Source organism: Pectinophora gossypiella, chromosome 13 (genome assembly GCF_024362695.1).
Source record: "Pectinophora gossypiella chromosome 13, ilPecGoss1.1, whole genome shotgun sequence".
In the NCBI taxonomy this organism is placed as follows: domain Eukaryota; kingdom Metazoa; phylum Arthropoda; class Insecta; order Lepidoptera; family Gelechiidae; genus Pectinophora; species Pectinophora gossypiella.
In genome coordinates, this window is record NC_065416.1 from 9,660,060 (window position 1) to 9,681,957 (window position 21,898).

The following is a 21,898-nucleotide window of genomic DNA, read 5'->3' on the forward strand; positions in this document are numbered from 1 at the left end:
TACATTCATATTACAAAGGTGGCTAAATAATACTGCCGATTTGACAGTAAAAGCAGGAACTCTGATTTTAATGGCAATAACATTATTATTATTTTCTAGTGATGGCACAACAAATTAACGATTTCGGATTTTTTCCTTTACGTTGGTAAACCTACCTGGGTTTTGTGGTGGTAGGGTTAGTTGTGGACACTTTCTAAACATTTAAGTTCAGCTTCATGCACCAGCTTCATTATATCGAATTTTAATTTGATTTGCTCCATTTTAGGGAGCTTTTTTACTGTTTCAGACATGCAGTCAAAAAATAAATCAATATCATTTTTTTCACTTTTCCCTGTACTTCGAGTTTTTATCTGTTCCAGCTTCTCTTTGTGATAATTATTGGCATTATTTTTTGACTCTTCAACTTCAATATTTTCGTTTGAATATTCTCTATTTTCATTTAAAAAATCTCCATTCGATTCCGAAATCGTATCTCTGTTTGCCATGAATGGCAATAGAAAACGCATTTCATCTTCGAACTTCCATTTTTTTAAGTTCTTCATTCCATGGCTAGCCGCAATTTTCCTTCTGGATAGAGCGTGCAGGTACGCATTACGTAGCAGGTTCCATTTGGTCTTACATTCTGAAGCTGAAAAATAAAAAAGAAATGGAAACAAAAATAAATATGATGATTCTATTCTACTGAACTCTGAAAACTTATTTTTATCACAGATGGATTTAAAAAAAATACCTGGGTAGTTAGATAGGTACCAAGGTTATACAGCGATGTGACCTGGCATCAGCGCAACGTAGCGCGACGTCGTCCTAGAGACAGAGATCTACAGAAGTTTTCACAGTAAAGTTCGCGCGTCCCTCTTGCGAAATAAAAACTGACAAAAAATCGAAGAAAAGGCGCGAATTCGTGAAAAATATGCGTAACGGCTCTACATTACGCGTTCACGCGGTGAAACAATCGCGGTTTCGCGTGTAAATGACAGATAGTAGAAAATTACTTAGAAATATTGGATAACGAATAACGAGTAAACCTACCATACAAATTGTTCTACAATTCTAACATAACATAACATCTAAGTCTAAGTCTAAGTGTTCTTAAGAATCAGGCAGAGTAGGTAGTGCGAAAACACGTGTAGAGCGGCGGAGCATAATCGTTAACAGATATAAATCCCTTACGTTCTTGATTGGCTCATGGTTAAAGGATATAAAGTAAAGTAACACGATCCTGGCAATATTGTTATTTGCCGTTAGTTCCCTAGCAAAAATGGTATTAAATTTAAAAACTGTAACAAACCTGTGCTATTTAATTCAGCAGCTATTTCTTGCCAAGCCTCTTGCCTCAGTGCAGTGTCTTTGTATTTACGCGATTTAACATTATAAAGGCACTCGTAGCCACAAACACATTCAATTAGCTTTTCTTCCATCGCAATCGAGCGAAATCGTACGTACCCAAGGTATAATTATACTCAAAACACAAAGAGAATGTAATATAATATTGCACTGATTACTTCTACGGATACGGATAATGTTTGAGGTCTGAACGAGTCCGAAAGACCACGCTCGTTATCAGTCGCGTCCGCGGACGTTTTGAAACGTCCGACCTCAGACGAGCTAGATCAAAGACCTTGTATAGAATAGACGGATAATATTTTAGAGTGACGATCAAACTATCACAGCTCTCTTTCTTCCCTATGGCAACAATCTCTGTGGAAAAAAGAAACAAACATAGACAAACACCGCTGTCTAGAACGTCAGTGTTTACCGTTTTGAGATGTTGTGGTAGTCAGCTGGATACCAAACCTGCCGTTAGTTTTTTGGTGTTTTGGGACATTATTTTAACTTTTTATATAAACAATCTGTGAAATAGTTATTCATTATGAACCATGGCTTGCGTAGCTATTGGTTGTGAGAGTAGAATGGGTGTTATAATGGAGAACGATCAAACAATGTCTCACCATGGGTAAGTTATCGACCACATAATACATGTTTGTGTGCAAGAAATACATTACCTGGTCTGGTTTTTGTAAAGTTTATTGAGCCCTAAACACGATGCAGACGCATATTTTCAGCAAAGCCGTCACATTTGTACAAATAATTGATTTCACATTTTACGTTAATCAGCTTTGACAGATCATGTACCCAAAGTATTATAAGTAGTGTTGTCCTTTGATATCGATAACATAATATTATGTTTGAATGTAACATCTGCATGTTGCGTTATTCTATTCACGTTTAATTTATTTTTCGACCTGTTTCCGATTTGGATGAAGATTACATAAAGATATTGTATTTTCCAGATTTCCTAAATATCCTAATTTACGAAACAAGAAATTAAGAAACAATTAGATTCAGACCATGAAACGAGATAATTCTCTCTTCTGAAGGACGCCTTCTCCTTATTTAAGCCTGTGCTAATTACATTTCGATGTATCTTGCTTTCTATCGAGCAGGATACCAAACAAAAATATTACATAGAGATGCAGTACCAACAATATTCACTCACATATCTCACATAAGGTGAGTTTAAGTTTAGTTATAAGTTTATAGATAAATTTGCAGCTATTTCGTTTTTGTATTCTACATTAGCATGGAAAAAATAATTCAATACAATACAAATATTCTCTATTGCACAAAATAATTAGTATGAATAACTATTTTGGTAATTACCTGTGATTATTCCTTCTATAAATAATTAGTATGAATAACTATTTTTGTAATTACCTGTGATTATTCCTTCTATGTGCAATGTGTAAACATGCAATGCTTGTGTATTTGTGTGCTCCACGTTAATATGTGCCATTCTTGCAGGTAAAGTTATAACGACCAGAGCCGACACTATAAACTTCTAAAGAAAGTGAACAAGAGGAAATATTTTTTTTATCACCAAAAGTCCGAATTGTTCAGTGCTTCGTAGTCATTGTATTCTAACTATATTGAATAAAAATCTTATAAAGAAGTATTTGCTTTTATTCTTTAATCGCATTGAGATAATCCCCGAAATATACTAGAAGGTCGTCTACTTCTTGTATCGAGAGCCGATTCGATTTCCGGTCAAGTCAATGAAAAACGTGTATTTAATTTTTATAAAAGGGTAGGTATGTGATTTATAGCAACCAAAGGGTGGCCGCAATGTCGTATTAAAATGATACTATAGTATATGTGGACTAGATGGACCGTCCTCGACCTCCTCGGCCATAACACCTTGCGAAATGACATAGATTCAAAAATGATAAATTGACCTTTAACAAGTTTGTCCATGATAATTACGTTGAATAAGTGGTTCTGAATCTGTCACCACAACGTACGGTTCTTCTTAGGTATCTTTCTATCAGGGTACAAATAGGTATCGTTTTAACTAATTTACTTGTGGTTCTACCCACCCAGGTATGGATACTAGGTCGTTATTTCTGTATTTAATTAATCATTCAATTTGTAATGTATATTTTTTTAGATCTTGGACTAACATGAAATATTTAGCCAATAATAATGTCGATAAAGACATGGAACGGCACTAGTGGTTCTGATACAAAAACATATACTATAGGTACGTTTCTATAACAAACCCGCTACACGAGTACAAAAGACGTTACGACGATAGTATATTTATCTCTTTTTAACTTATGACGGCTCACATGAGTGCGAAAGACAAAACCTATGTTTTTCTTTCGTCTTAAATATGCTCCGTCTATTCTATACAAGGTCTTTGAGCTAGATAGATTATACCTACTGTCACCGTGAAGACCGAAAGTTAAATAGCGGTGCCAAATCATGAAGTTGTCTAGACATAGTTTTGTATAAATGCACCTTTTCATACACAGTTAATAAGTGATTTTTATTGTTTGTTTAATCGTTATTATTTTACTATGCACATCGCATAAGGCTGTATGGTGTATTGCCTTTCATCGAGCAAATAAAAAAATGGAAACGTCAAACTGCAAATTGTGATGTCTGCTTGCAAAAAATATCAAAATAAATAAAACCTTATAAAATGTTGTCGTCTCTTATTAAGGAACACCAGACAAAACAAGCTGCAAAAAGAGTAGTTCAAGGTACTACGTTTCATATGTGTTGTATTTGGTATAGTATTTAACCTCATATGTAAGGCCCAGATTTCCAAACACAATAGTTAAACCATGGGATTTAGAATTTAAAAGGACATTGGCCATTACCACTAACACTGCCTGAAATACATTTTATGATTTTGAACTTCTCTTTCCAGAACAAAAACGCAAAGAATGTATTGTTGCCGCCAATGATCTCACGCAAGCTCTTGTAGACCATCTAAATGTGGGGTGAGTAACAGAAACAAAATGTATGTAACAATTAATAAAATATATGTATACAATTGTTAAAAGTCACAAAGTCTGGAATACTTTTATCTGCTAGTCAATATTAATAAACCTCACCAAAATTGACCTATTAGCAGTATCCACATACCTATTCTAAATAATGTATTTTATCTTAGGGTCGCACAAGCTTACTTGAACCAAAAAAAATTGGATGCAGAAGCGAAGTTACTTCACCAAGGCGCTATCAACTTCGCCAAACAAACACAGCAATGGCTTGCTTTAGTTGAAAACTTTAGTAGTGCACTGAAGGAGATTGGAGATGTAGAAAATTGGGCCCGGAGCATTGAAAATGACATGAAGATCATAACAGGTACCTTAGAAAGAGCATATGAAACTACACAAGAAAAACCTGCAGCTAGTAGTAGTAGTCAACAATAAAATAATTATACTCTAGATGTTTTTTTATTGTGTTACCTGTTGGTTACCTGGAATATACCTACTTAAAGAACAAGGGTATCCATACTGTGGGCAAGTTTTTGATTAGCAGGCTAGTTTTTTCTGTTCTTACCCGCCCGTGTTCTAGAGTATTGTTTACATATTTATCAAAGCTTATCGTATCACGGTAAAAGTTTATATAAGGTCGCAACAACCTTTAGAATACATAGAATATATTAACAACCTTAAAATTGAAATGTTAAGCACAACGTTAAACATGGCTGTACACGATAAGGTTTTTTGCCATTACCGTTTCAATAAAAAAAACAACTGTCATGTCAATGTCAAAATATTTCAGGCAAATTTTCGCAGACAGCTGACTTTATTACAATAGTTGTGATTGAGAGGGAATACTTTTCTTATCAGCAAAATTATTTATAGCTCATTCAGCAGTGTGTGTGCATTACCAGTGCCTTTTTTACTGCGCAGAGGGTTGGACGGTTTTCTGCATTTAATGCCCTGCAATATTAATTTTAATTTAGATCGGTTTATTGATATTAGAAGTTGATAACGAGAAATAACATGGCTTCAGATTCCCCAAGAGTTCTCTCGATTCAAAGCCACGTTGTCCACGGATACGTGGGTAATAAAAGTGCTGTGTTTCCACTTCAGGTAAGTTTTTAAAGTGATATTAATTTTGCTATTAGTCATTATTGAAAGAGTTTTTGTGGCATGTCTCATTGTAGTCTCCTTGACTTCAATTTGCATAGGTAGCGATAATAGCGAGAAATATTGGCGGTCTTTTATTTTAAAACAAAATGCATGTAGAACAATGGTTTTAGTTAGACATGCCAGGTATAAGATTATAAGATAAGATTTTTATTCAATATAATAATAATAATATAATAATAACATTTAGTCTATTTGGGTTCAGTAGTTAAAAGTCCAATCTGTGAGACACTATTTATTAATTAATACAATTCGCGCACACGCATCCGATATATAAAAAACAATAAAAAACAATACCACAGAGAGAGAGATAGAGCACAGACAAAATATATGGCCGCGCACAGCGCATAGACAAAAGATAATTGTTAAGGTTCTGGTGAAACAAACCATAAAGTAGAGCAAATGTTATCTAAGAGTTTACACACACTGACATGACATAATTATAAAATAAAGGATATGCGCGGCGGAAATAACTATTGGCGAAAACGACAGGGCAGGGTGCCTCTGGTCGCCCTGAGGGGACGGTCCAAAGGGGTGTCACTCACTATATTCCCCCCCCCCAGTTCATGAGTACGTCTCCGTTCATGGACTGGCACGTCCCGAGGTGATGAAGGGTCACTCTGCACATCCCCACTAACGACTGTAACAACAGGATCTAAAATGTGATCTAAAGGCTCTACAGGTTGACGCTGAGGGCGACCGCGATTGCGTTTAGGATTTAAAGGGCATGGCGGCGTACTATCGTCGCGTCCTAAATACCGTGTCAGCTGTTTAGCATGGTACTTTCCCAAATTCTTGCCTGGATCGTCGAGCGGAGCAATAAGGTAAGTTGTAGGGCTCACCTTACTAGTCACTATGTACGGACCATCTCTCCGAGGAATAAACTTCGAGCTTACGGTCTTAGCCGCATTGCTGAGCAGGTGAGTGTTGAGCAGCACACGATCTCCAACCTTGAACTCCTCTCCGACTCGACGTGACCGATCAGCATAGTCCTTTCTCTTGTCCTGTTGAGATTCCACCCTGTCACGTATTGAAGACAATGAATTAATAAAATCCTTAAGATAAGGCGTAATTTGTGGAATAAAATTTCCTTTTTCTAGTATCGCTCTTGGATCTGTACTAACTTCCAGTGGAGAACGTAACTCTCTAGCGAATACTAGGTAAGCAGGTGTCACTCCTGTAGTTTGGCATCTAGACGAATTCATCGCAAATCTTACTGATGCGAGATGACGGGGCCACGAGCAGTGATCGGTACCAACCAACTGAGATAACTGTACCTTCAAATCCCTGTTTTTTCTTTCAGCTGGGTTTGCCTCAGGGTGAAACAGTGGCAATAACTCCTGCTTTATGTCTAGCACCATCATAACTTGTTTCATGACACCAGAAATAAACTGTACTCCATTGTCAGAGATTATACGGCGTGGAAGGCCGAATCGTAGAAAATACTCCTCGATTAGTACATGAGCACAAGCCTCCGCTGTAGCGTCGCGTAAAGCATATAATTCTACCCACCTCGTAGCTGTATCCTCAACTAGAAGTATCCATCGCTGCCCCTCATCACCAGGCGGCAGCGGACCGAAGAGGTCGATGGCCAAAACTTCGTTTCGTTGGTTCAGCACGGGCGTCTGTAGTAAGCCAGGTGGTTTCTCATTACTTGCCTTATAACGTTGACATGTCGTACATGTTTTGATATATTCAATAATGGCGCGTCTCATGCCAGGGAAATAAAACCGTTGAGCAATCCGTTGATACGTTCTTTCAATGCCAGGATGGCCGGCGAGAGGGGTGTCGTGACACTCCTTCAGTACTTCTTCACGAAGATCTACCGGTACCACCAGTTGCGGTTCTTCGCTGTCCGAGTCTGCATTATAACGGTACAGCACTCCCTGCTCCATAAGATAGCCGCGTCCTGTCCAGCGGCGCACATTAATATCATCATTACTTTCTAGGTCTTCTATAATCTTTTTCAAATCCAGGTCAGCCAGCTGTCCACGTCGCAACTCCGAAGGACTCCGCGTAGGCAAGTCGATGATGACGGAGCAAATGCCACAGGTAGCAGATGTGTCCTCGTCGCAGTTCGGGCGACTGAGAGTGTCGGCGACGACGTTGACTTTTCCAGGAGTATACTCGATGCGCAGGTCGAAGGCTTGAAGTCTAAGCGCCCATCGGACAAGACGGCCGGACGGCGACTTTAACGTCAGCAGCCATTTCAGCGGCTGGTGGTCGGTGCCCACGATGACGGGATGACCTTCAATGTACCCGCGGAATCGCTTCACAGCCCAGACGACAGCTAAGGCTTCTTTTTCCGTGGTGGAATAATTTCGTTCTGCAGGCGTGAGGAGCCGGCTCGCATACTCAATAGGCCTCTCATTCTTATCCTCGCCTTGCAGCAGGACGGCGCCGAGCGCGTAGTTACTCGCGTCTGTTCGCAGAATGAAGGGCTTCGAGTAGTCTGCTTGAACCAAGATCGGCGCGGAGGTAAGCTTCCTTTTCAGCTCCTCGAAAGCACGTTGCTGCTCGTCTGTCCACTGCCACGGGTGATTCTTCCTGGTTAGCCTAGTCAGGGGCTCTGCAATTTGGGAAAAACCAGATATGAATTTCCTAAACCACGAACATGTCTGCAGAAATGTTTTAAGATGTTTCAATGACGTGGGCTTCTTCATTTCTATAACAGCCTGTATCTTTTCAGAGTCAGGCGAGATTCCTTGCGAAGTAATTATATGCCCAAGGTACTTGACTGAATCCCGAGCAAACACACATTTCTCCCGATTAGCACGTAGCCCGAAGAAACGAAGACGCTCGAATACGGCACGTAAGTCTTCGATGTGCTTCTGGTAATTCTCTGATATAATACATATATCATCAAGATAACATAAAATTGTTATGTCTTTCAAAGTTGAGCAGGAACGCAGCCTATCTATCAGTCTTTGGAATGTTGCCGGTGCTGTTTTCAATCCGAATGGCATGCATTTAAAGCGGAATGTCCCAAAAGGTGTTGTAAAGGCTGTTTTGTCTTTGTCGACCACGGGCACTTGCCAATAACCAGATCTTAAATCCAGTGTGCTCATAACACAGCCACTCTTCGTTCCCTGTAACAGCTCTTCGATAACAGGCATTGGATAGGCGTCAGATTTAGTAATGGCGTTTAACTTACGGTAGTCTACGCAGAATCTGAAAGTTCCATTGCTCTTTGGTACAAGCAGTGCAGGTGCTGACCATGCCGACTCACATTCCTCGATCACATCCTCAGCCAGCATCCTCTCCAACTCCTGCTCCATGATCTTCTTTCGGGCAGGTGTGAGGCGATAAGGCGGCACTGCGATCGGCGGGTGGTCTCCAGTATCAATCCGATGCTCAGCAAACTGCGTTGGAGGACCAGTCTCCTTAAAAATATCCGCAAAATCAGCAAGCAGTTGGGAAAGCACATCATGCTTAACTGCACACTCACTCATATTATGTTTGTTAGTATCGCTGACGGCGGGTTCAAAACAAATTGCAAACTTTTTATTTTTGTTAGTACTAAAGCACCATATAGATTTAGCAAAGTCAAACATAAGACCGGCGTTTGTCAAAAAGTCGATACCTAATAACGTTTCGTTATGGCGCGAGTCGGGTAAAATCATGAATTCAGTATGTATGACTTTATGTGAAAGCTTCACATCAACCTCGGCTATCAACACTTCCATTACCCGGGTATTCCCATCAGCTAATTTAATTGTACGCGTGGTAGGATGTAGAGAATGACCTCTCGACTGGAGAAGCGAATACAGCGAATGCCCCGCCACACAACCCTTTGCACCAGTATCCACTAAAGCCGTGCCTTTTTCACCCAAAACTTCAATATTTAACAAGGGCCGACGTGCAATCTTATTAGTACCTATAGAATAAAACATATTTTCACCATGACTAATATTAGCATTAGTGTCATTAGCATTGCACTCTGAATCACTTTTTACTTTTAACTTTAACTTTTGACAGTCCACTTTAAGGTGACCACTCTTTTTGCAATAAAAACAAAATATACGTTTTGTACCTTGTTCCCCGTTGATGGTACCTGACCCTGACGACAGCAACGGGGGCGGTTGGGAAGTGCCCACGACAGCGCTCAGCGCCGGCGGAGCAGGCGCTGCCGCGCCCATCTGCGTAGAAGCTGGCGGCGGCGCAGGCTGACGGCCGCGAACCGGAAGAGTAGTCGACGAGACAGCCGGCTTGGTGCGGGGTGGCGCCGAGCCAGGGGTTGGCTGCGCGCGCCCCTGCGTCTGCTGCACTGGACCTGGCTCTTGAAGGGCGTCTTCTATACTCCTTGCCTTCTGAAGTAACTCGTCGAATGAAGTGATGCAATCTCGATCTACTCTCTTCTTTATTCTACGGTCCAGCAATCCAAACGTCATATCAATTTGTACTCGTTCTGGTAGGTCTCCGTCTGGTAGTTTTGCAAATAGAGCTCGTACCTTGGCCACAAAGCGATCCGTATTTTCATTGCCTTGACAAAGCGTAAATATAGCCGTATAAATTCTGTGAGGAGGGCGCCTCTCTCCGAATGCTGATCGCAAGCGCTGGATAGCGTCCTTCCATGATGACGTATCGCTTTTAACGCCCTGCCACCATTCAGCTGCGTCATGTGATAGCAGCATAGACAGACCACGTAGAGCATTTCGTTCAGAAATGTTTAAGCAATCTTTATAAGTCTCGATGGCATCAATGAAGTTTTCTAGCGACTCATCATCCTTGCCACTATACCTGGCGGTACATCTTGTAAAATTGCCACAATTTTCCGCGGCGACAGGCACTGTAGTGGCCGCTCCAGTTGGCGTGGAGGTCCTCATTTCTCTAATAAGCTGTTGACAGAATTCAGCTTGCGTGTGTTGCAATGTTGTTAGAAGGTGATTGAGCGCGTCCTGCGTCATGGTTATATGCTGCTCTCCATCGGATGGTGTCGGTGACAAATTTTCACGGACCTCGTCAACGTCGGGCGCGCTGGTCGAAACGCGTTTTTGTTTCCGCGGCGCCATGTGCTCGACAAAAAAATATGATAATGTCCGTGTGAGAAACAAAAATTGTCACGTAAAATTACGCACCAAGCACGAAAAATATAATAATCTACACAGATTGTTCCAGATTGTCCGTGATGTCGAGAAAACTATGAAATTACAAAACACAGAACGTGTACGGTTATGTCCGCTATGCACAAAAAGATACACAACACGATTATTCCGCGAAACTTCACAGCACAAACATCACAAATACGTTGGGCGTCCACTTTAGTCTATTTGGGTTCAGTAGTTAAAAGTCCAATCTGTGAGACACTATTTATTAATTAATACAATTCGCGCACACGCATCCGATATATAAAAAACAATAAAAAACAATACCACAGAGAGAGAGATAGAGCACAGACAAAATATATGGCCGCGCACAGCGCATAGACAAAAGATAATTGTTAAGGTTCTGGTGAAACAAACCATAAAGTAGAGCAAATGTTATCTAAGAGTTTACACACACTGACATGACATAATTATAAAATAAAGGATATGCGCGGCGGAAATAACTATTGGCGAAAACGACAGGGCAGGGTGCCTCTGGTCGCCCTGAGGGGACGGTCCAAAGGGGTGTCACTCACTATAAACATCTAAATATTAAGGTGATTCGTTTTCCATACAAAAGTTGATGCAGTGCTACAGGAAAACGGATAGAGGAATATTGTTATAAAACCGATAAATAGTAATATTTTGGTGTATTATTTTCGCAAACTAACAAAAATTTAGGGTCCGAATACGAGAAGTACCATATTTCAGACCCTCAATTTTGATCAATTCTACATTTGTAGTGGTGCAGATTACAGTGTATTTGCTGAGCGTGTAGAGGTGTCAATGTTAGTTTGTGTGCGTGATAGTTTTTTTTTTCTAAAGGCTTTGACTACTTGACAAGTGTAATAGAATGTCAGTGACAATTTATAAAGAGATTTTGTATGAAGAGAATAAATATAAATAAAAAACTAAAAATACTACAATCTGAGAAAAGGAATATTGGAAAAATATTTTTGTAATAACGTATCTTATTTAAACATTTTTAAATAATGGTTAAATACCGTGTTTTAAAAGAGGACATATATTATAATAAAAAATCAATACATAAAATGAAATGGCTGTATGGGCATAGTTCCCTTTGCCTTACCCTTCGGGGAAAACCAAATCAAAAAAGAAGTTGTTGCATTTGCCGGCCTAAATAGTAGTCATTTATAATTAATTGGGCTTTTCGGCGGGAAACGGGAACGGGACAGTTGCTTTCTTCATTGTGTAATCTAAATAATTAATACGAAGTGGTGTTTTGTGGTTAATGATCGCATTAAGTTAGTCGGAAGACATTCGCGAGTGTTATTATATTGGAGTATTCAATAAACAAAGTGTATCTGCCTATTTTCGCTTCGTGCTGGGAAGCCGCTTCATAACTCAAAAGTTTATGCGGACTTTTGAGTTAATTCGTTTGGGGTTCGGAGTAGGAGTCTACTCCGAGGGTGGGGGCTTAGGTTTCATCATCATCACCTTTCATCATTTCATTAATCATGAAGAAAAAAAATACGTCAGACATGGCTGTATGGGCATAGTTCCCTTTGCCTTACCCTTCGGGGAAAACCAAAACAAAAAAAAAAAAAAAAATTATAATTAATTGTTTTTCCATCCAACATACAGATTTATTTATATTCAAGAGAATAAAAGAAAAAGATGCCGCGGACTTTTTAGTGGGACCGGGAACGGGAAGGTTGCTTTCTTCATTGAATAATCTAAATAATCAATACGAAGTGGTGTTTTGTGGTTAATGATCACATTAGTCGGAAAACATTCCCGATAGTATTATTAAATCGGAATATTCAATAAACAAAGTGTACCTATCTATTTTCGCTTTGCGCCAACAAGCCGCTTACTTCGTTTGGGGTTCGGAGTAGGAGTCTGCTCCGAGGGTGGGGGCTTAGGTTTCATCATTTCATTAATCATCATCAAGAAAAAAAAACACAAGACATGGCTTTATGTTTATAGTTCCCTTTGCCTTGCCCTTTGGGAAAAAAAATAAGATAAATTTTGAAATTCTTATGTATAGGTAATAAACAAACATCACAGACATCATGACAGATCTAAAACTAAATAAAATCTTTTTTCTTTTTTCTATTTGACTTATTTATGAATTTTAATCAAGAAAACGTGATAATAAGTTCGACAGCAACCAGTTCAGGTCCCCGAAACAGCCCATTTCAGGCCGCGTATATATGGAAATACTACTTCAATACGTCCCAGCCTCGTCTTTTTTTAACGTCCTCGTTATAAAAAGACGTCCTAACCTGAACTAACTAACCTAACAATAAACACCACGCGTAAATATATGTCCAGAAATGCGCTGTGAGTCGTCTGGACTGGGCGCGAAAACAACATAGAATTCGATTAGGTGCTAAGTGTCCCGCATGCTATCACCAGCTGTCACTGACATACGTATGAAGTCCCGCGGATTTTATTGGAACTAAATGACAAGTCATAATAATTATATGCGGATACTGCGACATCAGCGCCGTGCTTGCGGGACGTCCTGAAGCGCTATTACATCTTTCAAACGCGATGCGACAAAGTTTGAACCTACGCAATTTAGGAAAAATCTACCTTATTATTACTGTACTGTGATCGTTATTTGTAAAATCGTACAATACATATACACAATTCTTTATACACAATATAATTATTATGACATATTGTGGACTTTTCGGTATACCTACAAAAAAGGAACAATTCAACCATACGTTGTTTTGTTATATCTCAATGGGCTCAGGCAGCGTTTTCGCCGAAAGCTCCAAGTCGGCTATATTTGTAACGATAATTATGTTTGACATTCATCATCATTTTTGAACCATTTTATACAAAAAAATACTTGTATAAATTATAAACCCTAAAGCACGCCCATGAATCACTCTACTCATTGGTGAAAACCGTATGAAAATCCGTTCAGTAGTTTTTTAGTTAGCCGCATGTTCACTGATGCGATTAATGCCTATTAGAATTTTACAAAATAAAAAATACGGAAATTACTGAAGGTACTTTAGTGCAAAGTAAATTATTGTATACTTAATTATAATATTATTGGTAAAAGTGATACTTTTTGAAAATTCCGTAACAAATAGACGGGTTCGCCAAATTCAATTGTAAAAAAAAAATACAAAAAGTAAAAACAATTAAAACATGCAGTTGGGTTTGAACCGTGAACCTTAAGAATGGCGGCTACTGCTTTACCAAATGCGCCATTTAGAAGTTAGAAGTAGACTTCAAATTATGCATCTCTTTTAATAGCTAACCTAGTTCGCATGTGTGTGTGACAGCTTCGTGTTTGTACACAAATTGAAATGACACCAACTTTTGATGCAATGTTTCAATATGATATCTTCAGTAAATACTTCAAAATTGTAGCTTAACTTAAAGATAATGTATGTAAGATTTCGCCACCTAACATTTCACTGGGTCAGAACTCAACACTAAACGAATAAATGGAAAAAAATACGAAAACTGCAGAAGTAACGCCATCTACTGACGCAGCGTTACCTAGCTGACTGAAACACATCACCTTAATTTGTTCCTATGTCATTTTTGCTAGGTTCATTGGATGTGATATCCATGAAAATTTTTGAATGACCTGGGTGTTAATTTCATAGCCTAATTTAATAATTAACTACTGTTTATAACTATTCGGAGAAAACTGAACATACTTACATTCCACTGTAATTTAGGTACTGTTTAATTATCATGATTGGAGCCATTTTGGTTCATAATTTAATTTATTTTTACAATCACAGTTGGCCATTATAGATGGCAATATAGCTCACCACCTGTCTATCACAATGGCCTAACAGAAAGCTTAGTGAAGTGTGGGTACTCAGTTCATCTTGCAAGTTGATGTACCTCTTACTGGCTCATTTGAAGGTATACCTACCTAATTTTTCATGGTTTTATTTTAATAAGACTTTGTACTTCAGATTCTAGGATTTGAAGTGGATTCAATAGACACTGTGCAATTTTCAAACCACACTGGCTATAAGAATGTAAAAGGGACCGTTTTGGCGCAAAAGGACATGGCAGATCTAATGGAAGGACTTGCCCTTAATGACATTGACTACTACACCCACTTCCTGACAGGATACTCCACATCTCCCGACTCTTTGAAACAAATTGCAGGAATCATCAAAAAATTAAAAGAAAAAAACCCAAAACTGATTTATGGTAAGACTTTTTACAACTGTTACTTCTTCTTCTTCTATTGTGTCGGTTGTTAGGTGGATTACCAACCCCATCAACCCTGGTGTCACTATTGGGGTGGGGCTTACCATTGAGCCGCCAAAGACCCCTGACATGATTAATGTAACAACTACTTACTTATATCAGTAAGTAGCAATGGAGACCAACATCATAACATGCACTTGATTGCAATGAATATATAGCATAAAAACCTATTTAAAATATAGCCATGTGGTGATCTTACATCATGCATTACACAATATATTCTCTTTTTCACTTTGAATGGATGTTATTGCTATTGAGTGATTGCCATCAATAACTATTTCATTTCTACAGGAATATTCCCAAAACATAAGTAGATAATGAAAAGAATGGTTTATATTAATAATAGATGGCTCTATAGAGAAGTCTTACAAGAAAACAATTCATGTCTACCTTATCACTTTAACAACTGTTCTAATACTCAATTACTATACCGTCATCTTCCTTGTTTATTATAATTATAACATTAAACACTTGTCTTATCTTGCAATAGCACTTATCTCATATTAAGTTAGTTTATTGTCTGTAAAGATATAATTTTATTTTATTATACATATGTATTTATTAAAATACTAATATTCTGTCACTGGTAATTAAATTAAATTATGTTATACTACTGTTCATTATCATTTAATTTGAATGACGCAAGATTATGATGAAACTGAAACTCTAATAGTATTATACGTTATATTCTATGACTTTAGACAGATTCCTGCAAATCAGTTTTGAAGAAATGAAGTCTCCATTTCATCCTAATTCAAAAGCAGCCAGCATCTTTTTACTGTGTATTGAATCACCATGATTTTTTTTGGCAGTATGTGATCCGGTAATGGGAGATAACGGACAGATGTACGTCCCAAAAGAAATACTCCCAGTGTACAGAGATGAAGTGATTCCCTTGGCTGATATCCTCACACCAAACCAGTATGAAGCAGAACTGATAACAGGCATGTCTATGAAGGACATGGAGGGAGCCCTGAAAGTCATTCAGGCCCTACATCAGAAAGGAATCAAGACTGTTGTTCTATCCAGCACCGAATTAGGAGATGGTCAAAATATGATTGGTATTGCTAGTACAAAAGGTAAGACACCTACATTTTACTATGTATATCAACCAAATCGTTGATGTCCTTAGAAAAGGTTCAGTAAGATCTATTACGAACCAGCGTGCGTGTATGAAACGATTGATGAATGTGGAGGAAGCAAGAGAAGTATGTCAGGATCGAAGCAAATGGAATTCCATAGTCTCTGCATACCCCCGTGGGAAATACGCGTGAGTTTATGTATGTATGTATATTATTGTATCAAAGTACCTAATGCTACATACACAGAATTAATCGCCCTACTTTCACCTGATTCACTTGTACCATGCATTATAGCTTCTTCAACAAACATTATCTATATTGCAATATAGTCACTAATTGTTGTAAACTAGACATTCTGTTTGAAACAAGCCACATGCCTCCTCTTCAACTACAGCTGAATTCATATTAATTTAAATCAGGATTTATACAATTCATGTTCGTACCGCAATACCTATTTATTCATTCAATTATCTCTTATCAAATTGGATTCTTATCTGGTACTTTGTTGTAACACAACTGGAGTTCTTATCTTTGTGAGCTCTTTGTATTGTTGCTAGGTTGCTACACTGCACTACCTGTATAATTTCAAACTACCTGCTTGTTTGTTGTTATATGTATAGTAACAAGTTGTTCAGAAATAACAAAATATAAAATAAGCTCACAACTATATCCCATTTGGGGTAGTCAGAGGTACATTCATCTTAACTACCAAATGAACTATGTACCGTTAACGTGAGTGAAAACTGTAACTCATTGGTGCAAGTCTGTTCGGGGATTCGAACCGGTGCTCGCCGATTGAGAAGCAAGCCGGTGTACCACTTCGGATAAGAAATCTTAAAAATAAATCTGTTGTTTTCAGGGGCCTGCTACAAAATTGAGATACCTAAAATGGATGCGACGTACGTCGGCACGGGTGATCTGTTCGCGGCGCTATTCCTGGCGTGGTCCCATAAAACGAACAACGACATCAAACTTACCTTGGAGAAAACTATAGCTACCATGCAAGCCATTGTCAAGGATACTTATCAGAAAGCCAGAGGTATAATACTTATATCTATTATGATTTTACATTACTCCTTCTTCTATACTAGGCTGGAAGTAAACAAAAAAACTTAGAATGCGTAGCGTATGCGTGGCGTGTACGTTTCTTTCTGCACAAATAGGAACACGTACCCTTTACGGCCTTATGGTAATTTAGACTAAAATGAGACATTAGGAGGCAGGTGAAGTAAATCTAGTTCGGGACCGAAACGAATTGGTACGGGCGAAGAGTGTCGATTCTATACCGACAAGAGCGTGGCTCTTAAATTAATGATGATGCATTAATTTAAGAGCCACGCTCTTGTCGGTGTAGCATTATATTCTCCGCATTACTTTTTTAAGGAAGAATAGGGAAGGTTCCCTCTTGCCTTCCGCCCCGCAGTACTCTGTCTGACGCGAGTGGGATGGCGCCCAGAATAGTCTATTTAAAAAGCTGTACTAGGACTCCTATGCTCCGCCTCTGAATAGTACTGACAGTTACTACAGCCCTCTGTCAGGTTCCAGTTTACAGTCCCGGTGACTTGACCCTTCCGTCCTGCATTGCCGTACCGATGGCTCCCATCTCCGCCTCTGCAACCGTTGAGGTCTTCACCCGTGTCCCTGGGCAAGGGTTCTTCGTTATACCCTGTAGGTCTGGGTCCCTATCCGAAGTCAGACACCATATCACTCCGGCCTACTGAAGTAACAGGCGCCCACCCTCGCGGCAAGACACACCGAATAAGAATTGCCCCAGTGGAGGGCAGAATAGATGATTTTCCTTGGTCTTGTATGAAACCAATACCAACGGCAGTCAATAAAAATAGTGCATATTATTATTTATTCTATGCCTTTAGTAGCGCTAAAGTTACCTTGTAACCACAATGCGTGACCGAGTTAGCATACGGTTAAAAGATGAAGGTCAGAGCCGAGGAATCGATTTATTATCTGTTTCAAATTTGGATATTAACAGTCGAGACTTACACAGGAAATATGGGATATAAGTTTTTTACAGTGACTTGCAAATTAAACTTTTTGGATGTGTCATCTTATGATTATACATTTATTTTTAGTTGATAAAAGTGCCTTTTGGAACTAGACAAGTCTTATCTTAATATATTGTATAAATATCACAATTGCAGTACTATAATACGTCTGTGTACATTGATAAACTCACGTGTTGGGTAGGAATTTTTATTCGCCACTTTCGGTAGGTATATGATAAACATGAGATAGATATATACTTACGATGATACTACTTACTTGTAATGTATATAAAAAAATGACCAGTTTTTTTTTACAAAAACAAAGTTGTGGACCTACCAGTAAGCAATTTAATATGCCCGTATTCATCATCATCATCAGCCGTACGACGCCCACTGCTGGGCATAGGCCTCCCCCAAGGATCTCCACGACGATCGGTCCTGCGCTGCCCGCATCCAGCGGCTTCCCGCGACCTTCACCAGATCGTCGGTCCACCTTGTAGCGGGCCTACCCACTGAGCGTCGTCCGACACGCGGCCGCCACTCCAGAACCCTTCCGCCCCAGCGGCCATCGGTTCTCCTCGCCATGTGTCCTGCCCACTGCCACTTCAGCTTTGCAATTCTCCGAGCTATGTCGGTGACTTTAGTTCTCCTGCGGATCTCCTCATTTCTGATTCGATCAAGCAGGGAAATACCAAGCATAGCTCTCTCCATTGCCCGCTGAGCGACACCGAGCCTCCTCACGAGACCCATAGTAAGCGGCCACGTCTCACTGCCGTAGGTCATCACTGGCAACACGCACTGGTCAAAGACTTTCGTCTTGAGACACTGAGGTATTTTGGATGAGAAATATGCCCGTATTGTGAGGGACCAATCAATCAAGGAAGGAATTAACCCACTTGCTACATTTTTAAGTGTAATTCACGTTTACATTGTATGTCCCACTGCTATTTTAAACACGAGATAACATACATAACATAACACCTACCTATAACTCCACTCTGCTCCATTACAGGTTTGTAGAGAAATTATGGTTGTGTAATTATTTATTATCTGTATTTGTTTCAGCCAAACACCCTACTGGCAAGATACCACCGGCTTTGATAGAGCTTCGACTGATACAGAATAAGAACATTATTGAAAACCCTACGATAGAAATACATGCTGTTGAAGTAAAACATTAGAGAACTGTATTGTAGTATCTACGCTTTATGTGTGAATAGTGTATGAGCGGTAATACATCTTTCAAACACGCGCCGTTTAAAGGAGATTGACCAAAGTTGTATAGAATTTGGTCCAAATGTCCGCTATTAATGAGATAATTTGTCTTGGTTACCAAAGTGCTTGTCGAGGAAAACCAAACAAGCCCGAAATTATGAAGAATGTGGATTCGGAACAGTGATGCACAAAATATTTTACTTAAAATATATTATTATTTTTTATATAGCCATAACTTTTTACTGACAGCATATTTTTAGTACTCAGTATATTAGTGGTCTATACCAGTAAATAGGTTTTGTTAGTGGTGGACATTTGAATCACTTTTGGTCAAACTCCTTTGTGCCGACGAAGTTCAGAAAAATCAACCTTATTATTACAGTACTGTGATCATAATTTGAATGGACGGTATTCTGTTTGCTAAAAAGACAGTGTTTTTAGCAAAAAGTATCAGTCATTGTTATGTTACTGTACAGAATAATAAGGTTAATTATTCTTTGAATCGTAAGTCATGATTGACGATGATTGAAAGATGTAATATCGCTTTATGGTTGGCTATATTTATAAGATTCTTGTTTCTTATCGTATGATAAATTATTCAATATTTATAGACAATAATACCAGTTACTATTAGGAATAATTAGAGAGGTGGCTTTTGCACTGGTTGTTTAAAGAAAAAATATGTGCGAACTTGCGTTTACACGCTGCGCCATATTGTCATTTTTTAGAGATCTTAAGTATGGGTGAATTTCTAATAATAAGTGCATTTATATATTCCTAAAAATATTAATATACAGCATACAATGCTTGAATCGTATATAATAGGCGGATGAGGTCATGTACGGTCACGACCATTAATATACACTTTGGTACCATGTCACATTAACTTTTTGACAAATTGAACTGTAATTCTCACTAAATGTCAAATATGTTAGTGCGACAGAGTCCTAAAGTGGGTACATTATATTGCTCATGACTGTACTGTGGTTGGCATGGTATATTATGGTTGTTTTCTTTTTAACACATGACTGGTACTGACTCCAGTACACACCGTCTAATTTCATTTTAAATTATACCTATCATCTTCTCATCCACCGAAAAGGAAAGGGACGGGTAATCGACAGGCATACAATTTATTAAACACACGTCAATTTTACGCAGAAATCTAAAACAACCGTCTAAAAATTTTTCATTGGCCAATAACCCGACAGTATCAAGTTGACAGCACACACCAAACGGGTTGTATACCAGCGAGATACCTATTTGACTCGCCCGGGTTATTCATTCGTTCACTCATTCATTTTAAATTAACAGCTTTCAGTCATCCGTCCCTTTCCTATTCGGCGAATAAGAAAACGACAGGTATAACTTTAAATTTAATCAGACAGCGTCTATAGGAATTGGCGTCATTATGTATACATGTTTATTTAGTAAATAAGTACCTATACTACTTTTAATTTAAATTAGTTACGGGTTTAAAAATAAATAGTATAAAGTAGTGGCCATATAACTACTGTTACTAATAAACGCATTTATGTAATTTGCTAATTATTACTTTGTTTTCAAAGTATACTTTAGTTACTAGGTATGTTCTGTGCGACCAAACAATGTCTTCCAAATAACATATTAGTTTATCTGTGATACCAACTGGAATTATTTCCGTTGCGCTATCACGATTCGAGTGTTAAGTTTTAAATTGAAAATAGTTTTATATCACCTAGCCCCCACGGCACGGTACAAGCTATTTCCATAGACGCGACAAATAACGCGGGCTCCTACCAATAGACGCAGTAGATGCTGCCTACGTACGGTCACAAGTATTACCGGGTGAGAGCCTTCAGCGCTTCCCATTTGTCCGGCCAAGTAGTTAATGCCATCTGCGGCAAATCTACAATAAATCACGTCAAAAAAAGGTCACGAGTACTAAAATGTATACACTTTGAAACCATGTCACATTAACTTTTTTGACAAATTAAACCGTAAGTCTCATTAAATATCAAATATGAAGTGCGACAGGGTTCTAAAGTGGGTACACGATATTGCCATGACTGTGGGTACATAAAAACTACGTCTAGTAGTCAAAGCCAGTGAAATTTATCGCTTGTCTACGTCGCGTCGATAGCATGCAACGTGTAGCGTGAGCTGGATTTGATAATGTTGACTTTTACGATTAGGTGTAATAGCAATAAATATTGTTATGTAATGTTAATGTTTTGTTTAATTATTTTTCGGTACCTTCATTTTATTGCAATTTACGAGTAAGTAGATACTTCTACTATGGATAAGTATGTTCTATAAAAAATACACCTACAGGAAGTTATTGACATCATAACGAATACTAAGAGGGATGATTCAGCTCATTATTCTGAGTTAATATCAAGTGGAATTTTCCATCGCAAAAGTACAGATTTGAAAATAAATTTAAAAAAACATGAATCATCCCCCTCAATATTCGTTACGATGTCACTTAACACCCTGCATATTAGGTATCTATCTACTCGGCCTGTACCCACTGCTGGGTATAGGCCTCCCCTTTTTGACGCCATCCTTTCCGGCCCAGTGTGTGCACATACATACATAAACTCCCATCCTATTTCCCATCGGGGTAAGCAGAGACTATGTAATTCCATTTGCTTCCTGACACACTTCTCTTCTTCACTTCTTCTCCTTATTCATAATTTTCATACGCCGGTTCAGAGTAGATCGTACTGAAACTGTTAAGGACATTTCCAATTTGGTCAACGTACGTCCTTCTAGGTCTTCAGTCCAGTGTATATATTACGTAATAGGAACAAATTACAAAATAAAATTATAAGACAAAACGTATATTGGAGTAAACA

General features: G+C 38.6%; 3 protein-coding genes across 3 annotated transcripts; 2 read left to right on the forward strand and 1 right to left on the reverse strand.

The window, feature by feature from the left end:
• Nucleotides 1–1,597, reverse strand: LOC126371788 (uncharacterized). Its single transcript, XM_050017142.1, has 2 exons — nucleotides 1,289–1,597; nucleotides 1–628 (listed from the first exon to the last, which is right to left on the reverse strand). Exons 1-2 carry the CDS (start codon nucleotides 1,416–1,418, stop codon nucleotides 177–179), a joined length of 582 nt encoding a protein of 193 aa, XP_049873099.1. The 5' UTR covers nucleotides 1,419–1,597; the 3' UTR covers nucleotides 1–176.
• A 2,291-nt stretch (nucleotides 1,598–3,888) lies between these two features.
• Nucleotides 3,889–4,736, forward strand: LOC126372052 (biogenesis of lysosome-related organelles complex 1 subunit 1). Its single transcript, XM_050017570.1, has 3 exons — nucleotides 3,889–4,043; nucleotides 4,214–4,286; nucleotides 4,460–4,736. Exons 1-3 carry the CDS (start codon nucleotides 3,983–3,985, stop codon nucleotides 4,719–4,721), a joined length of 396 nt encoding a protein of 131 aa, XP_049873527.1. The 5' UTR covers nucleotides 3,889–3,982; the 3' UTR covers nucleotides 4,722–4,736.
• A 356-nt stretch (nucleotides 4,737–5,092) lies between these two features.
• On the forward strand, nucleotides 5,093–21,267 carry LOC126372060 (pyridoxal kinase). Its single transcript, XM_050017582.1, has 5 exons — nucleotides 5,093–5,390; nucleotides 14,455–14,698; nucleotides 15,571–15,837; nucleotides 16,700–16,879; nucleotides 18,909–21,267. The coding sequence occupies exons 1-5, from the start codon at nucleotides 5,301–5,303 to the stop codon at nucleotides 19,022–19,024; spliced, it is 897 nt and encodes a 298-aa protein (XP_049873539.1). The 5' UTR covers nucleotides 5,093–5,300; the 3' UTR covers nucleotides 19,025–21,267.
• Nucleotides 21,268–21,898: the final 631 nt, after the last annotated feature.